The following is a 4,013-nucleotide window of genomic DNA, read 5'->3' on the forward strand; positions in this document are numbered from 1 at the left end:
CCGTGGGACAAACCTCTTTGTTGGAGACAGCAGTGTGGATCTGCAGCACCTCCTGGAGGCTAACGGGACCCATGATGAGAAGACAGGGGCATGACCTGGAGGGTGTGTGTGTGTGTGCGTGTGTGTGTGTGTGTGTGTGTGTGTGTGTGTGTGTTGGGCAGCGTATTGCTCAAAATCAAGTAGCTCCCTTTCCTTGCAGTCTTCCAGAGACTCCAAAGGAGCATGGCTACCTTGTTCTATTTAAATTTGTCTTTTTCTTTTTTTTTTGTACTGGAAATTGAACTCACGACCTTGTGCTTGCCAAGCAGGCTCTGTGTCACGGAGCTGTACCTCTGGCCCTATTTAGGTGTCTTGGAGAGATAAACAGTGACAGTATAGATATGACCTTGGCATGGCTCAGCCTACTGGGGACGCTGAGCTAAGGCCACTGATCTGCTCAGTGATAAGACCAAGGACCAAAACACAGACAAGAGATACACTTCAGTTACAAGGGGAGCCAAGACAGTCAGAGCCTAAAAAAGGACAAAGACACCGAGGCTCGATATCCCTGGCCTTTATCAGGTGCACAGCGGATCGAGGGGTGCTGGTGGCTGCAGGAAGAGATGGGGATGAAGTGCAGAGGCAGGAGGGGCTCAAGGATTCAAAGAACAAAGCAACTTTGGAAAAGCACGTGGGGATAAATACGGCTAACTAGCAACTTGATTGTCTGCTAACTGAGACTCCTGAGCTAGAAGGAATTTGGGGAGTCAGAGTCCTCAAGTTTCTATTGCTTCGAGGTGCCAGAACTTCACAGACTGCTTCTGGCTTCAGTCCTAGCCTTTGGCCTGGGGATTAGTTTCATCCCCACACTGGCTGCGGGCTTGCCACAAGTCACTTAGGCCTGGGGCAGACTCGTGATTCAGTTTACTTTTATGTCAATTTATTAATCTCAATCTCAGGGCACTGTGCACAGCACCAAGCTGGTCCTCAGCACCAGCCGCCTGTGGGAGATGTTTTGGGTGGTCCCAGGTCATAGCTAACTGGACACAGAGCCAGTTCTCTCCAAAGTCAGTGTGTTGTGACCAGCAGTACATGATAATGCTAAAGGAAGAGAGATCCTGCTGGGTTGTTTTCAATCTACTTTTGAGAGCAAACTTATCCCGTCCTTTCCCACATCCTCACTGAAGAGACTTTGTCCACCAGAAACTTGTCATTTTCAAAGGTGATTCAGAAATTAAGATATATTTCCTTCCTTCTGCTACTGACTTGATTAATCTCCTAAGAGACATCTTTTATCCCAAAGCCCAAGCTTTTAAAAGGCACTAAATTATCGGAGTAAACCTTTACAACTTTATTTTCTTTTTGCTTTTTATGCATAAACCAAAACCACCAACCTGAAAGACTTTACTTCAGTGCACAAACTATGCCAAGAGAAACTAGACGCTTCTGGAAAATGTTTTAACTTTACCAGGCATGGAAAGGGCATTCAGGAAAAAATATTGTTAAATATCAGACTGATATTTAAGTCTAAAAGTCAGTTTCCATTCATTTGGCCAACCCACACTGACGTCTTAAGAACAACTCTCATTGCTTTAGATCAAGGGTTTAGTGCTTTCAGACTTGTGCGTTAGTCCTAACCACCCACGGAGGAGCAGTGCCCTTGCAGGAGATGGTGCTGTTGTTCACACACATTGCCCTCCTGTTCTTCTTCTGTAGCCCTCTGTGTGTTTACTGAAAAGATGGTGCACCAACCACTGACTTTGACAGGTTGCAGTAGTAAAATTCCTTTGTTGAAAGAACTTTTTTCTGACCCCAGTTGGTCAGTAAGAGTACTGAAAAGTCCACCAGAATTGGATATCGAGTGTTTGAATCCCTTTCACTTTATGTATGTTGCTATCATAAATGTATATCTGTCTCTAAATTGGTTAGTTTTTCTGGTTGTGTTATTCAAATCTGTTAGATACTTGTCTTTGAATTCTTTCTATTTAAAATTTTTTTTTTTTTGTAAACTTTATAATTTACACCTGAGCTATTCCAGTACAAGAGTCTGGCTTTCTTACATTCAACAAAGAGAAGTTGAACAATAAAAATAGTACCGAAATACTGTAACCAAAATCTCTGCCTTCCTTTTTGAGAATGATTTCTGGTAATCCTCAGGCTTCAGTGAGCTCTGACAGCGTAGATATCAACCACTCATTTAATGGTGGGTTGAGGTCAGCCTGTCCAGCAAGTCCAAGTGAAGGCTGCTGATGCCCACATTGTAATCTTTTCTAGGTTTGGCAATGGATGGGGTATGGCTGCTGCTGCTGCTGCTGCTGCTAGCACTTAGAGTGCTCCCGGGGTCCGCTCAATTCAATGGTTACAACTGCGATGCCAACCTGCACAGCAGATTTCCTGGTAAGTCCGAACCTAGTCTATTCTCTAACTGCTTCTAGAAAGAGTGACGAATTTGAATAGTAACTCATTTAAATACATATGGGCAATGGGGTCTTTCCCTTACATTAACTGGATATTAACAAATGGCAAATGACAAAAGACATTTTTCTGGAGTTGTAATTTATATCCATATTAACATACAAAGTGTTCATCAGAGATATTATTATTATAATGGCTGCTCACAAATCTGAAAATTATTGGCTAGATGGTAATAAAATTGGAAGAGGCTAATTTCATTCAAAAATTTGCCTAGTTGATGAATTCTTTTCATAAGTTAATTCAGACTTTTAAAATTACCCTTATAAGTGAATATATTTATTTAGAAATAATCTTAAATAAATGATTGAGAAATAAACATATGTCACCCAAAAAATATTATTTCAGTGAACTATTAGTCACCATCAAAGTACATAGTTCAGCTTCAAAATTAATTACACAGATATTTATTTGCGATAGGTATGATATTTTGACTGTACTTATTGATATGTTCCACAGGTTCTTGAAATCTGCTCTGATGAGAAGATACTCATGACATAAAAGTATTAGTCATTTTACATTGGTTAGAGTTATCAAATTACATTTCAACAATTACAAACTGAAAATTAGAGAATGAGAACTTATTCTTACCAAGTCTGCCATGCAAACTGATACTTTAGGCCACTTTTTGGCTTTCATAAACTTGCCAATCTCCTGTTTTGAGCATGGCAAAGCTGCAGCACATCTGTATAGAGTAGTGAGTTCATAGTGGAAGTGAGATTTCAATATCAGGATAAAGAGTGATGTGCACCTGAATGACTCCTTCAATTCAGACCTAGTGTCTGCACTCAGAAAATAAAGGAAATATAGAGACTGTGGTGGGGAATGCCTAGAGATAGTCTATAAAGGATTCCAAGGTAGGATTGTTAATGGTTTTGAATATCACATATAATTTTTTTTACCATTTTTCATTATGGAAAATTTCAAATATTAGAAGTAGAGATGGATAAAAAAGGCATTCATACTAATCATCTACATTTATCAATTATCAACATTTGTATAAATTTTCCTTTCCTTTCCTCACTATTCCCATCTCTGAAGTGTTTTAAAGGAGCTTCATTATTCACCCTTCAGTATGTGTATTTAACGGAAAAGAGCTTTAAAATTATTATATCATGCATATATTTAATAAATTTCATAATTTTTTAATGTTCTCTAATAGTCAACAATGTTGCTTTAATTGGTCATTTGTTTTATAGAATTCTGACACTCTGGACTTGGCTGACAGCTGCTCAGAAGTGTCGCTTAGCAGTCTCAGCTTTGCCTATATATGCTACAATCTAATTAGACCTAGAGGTTTAGATTAACACAGGTTCAAATGTTTTGGCAAAATGATTTATCTGTTACATTGTGCAATTAAATAATTTGGTCTGTATTCAGTAGGCAATGAAGAGTCCTGGAGTGTTTTTAAATATACTTGGTTAAAGGTTTAATGGGGTCGTATTTAGTGTTAAAAAACAAACATTGGGTTTGGTAAACCAGAAACACTAAATCTATTGGAAGAGAAAGTAGGTAAAAACATTGAAGACATAGGGGTAGGCAGAGAGTTCATGAACAAAAAA

At 39.0% G+C, this 4,013-nt stretch overlaps 1 protein-coding gene across 1 annotated transcript in view; it reads left to right on the forward strand.

Moving 5' to 3' along the window:
* Positions 1 to 2,261: 2,261 nt before the first annotated feature.
* Positions 2,262 to 4,013, forward strand: part of Zpld1 (zona pellucida-like domain containing 1) — a 43,834-nt gene continuing 42,082 nt past the window's right edge. The window contains exon 1 of the mRNA XM_013515061.1: positions 2,262 to 2,376. Within this exon, the coding sequence (XP_013370515.1) occupies positions 2,262 to 2,376 (115 nt within the window). The remainder of the gene's footprint in view (positions 2,377 to 4,013) is intronic.

The sequence above is a fragment of the Chinchilla lanigera genome, unplaced genomic scaffold, assembly GCF_000276665.1.
Source record: "Chinchilla lanigera isolate Chin_1 unplaced genomic scaffold, ChiLan1.0 scaffold00026, whole genome shotgun sequence".
Taxonomy (NCBI): Eukaryota; Metazoa; Chordata; class Mammalia; order Rodentia; family Chinchillidae; genus Chinchilla; species Chinchilla lanigera.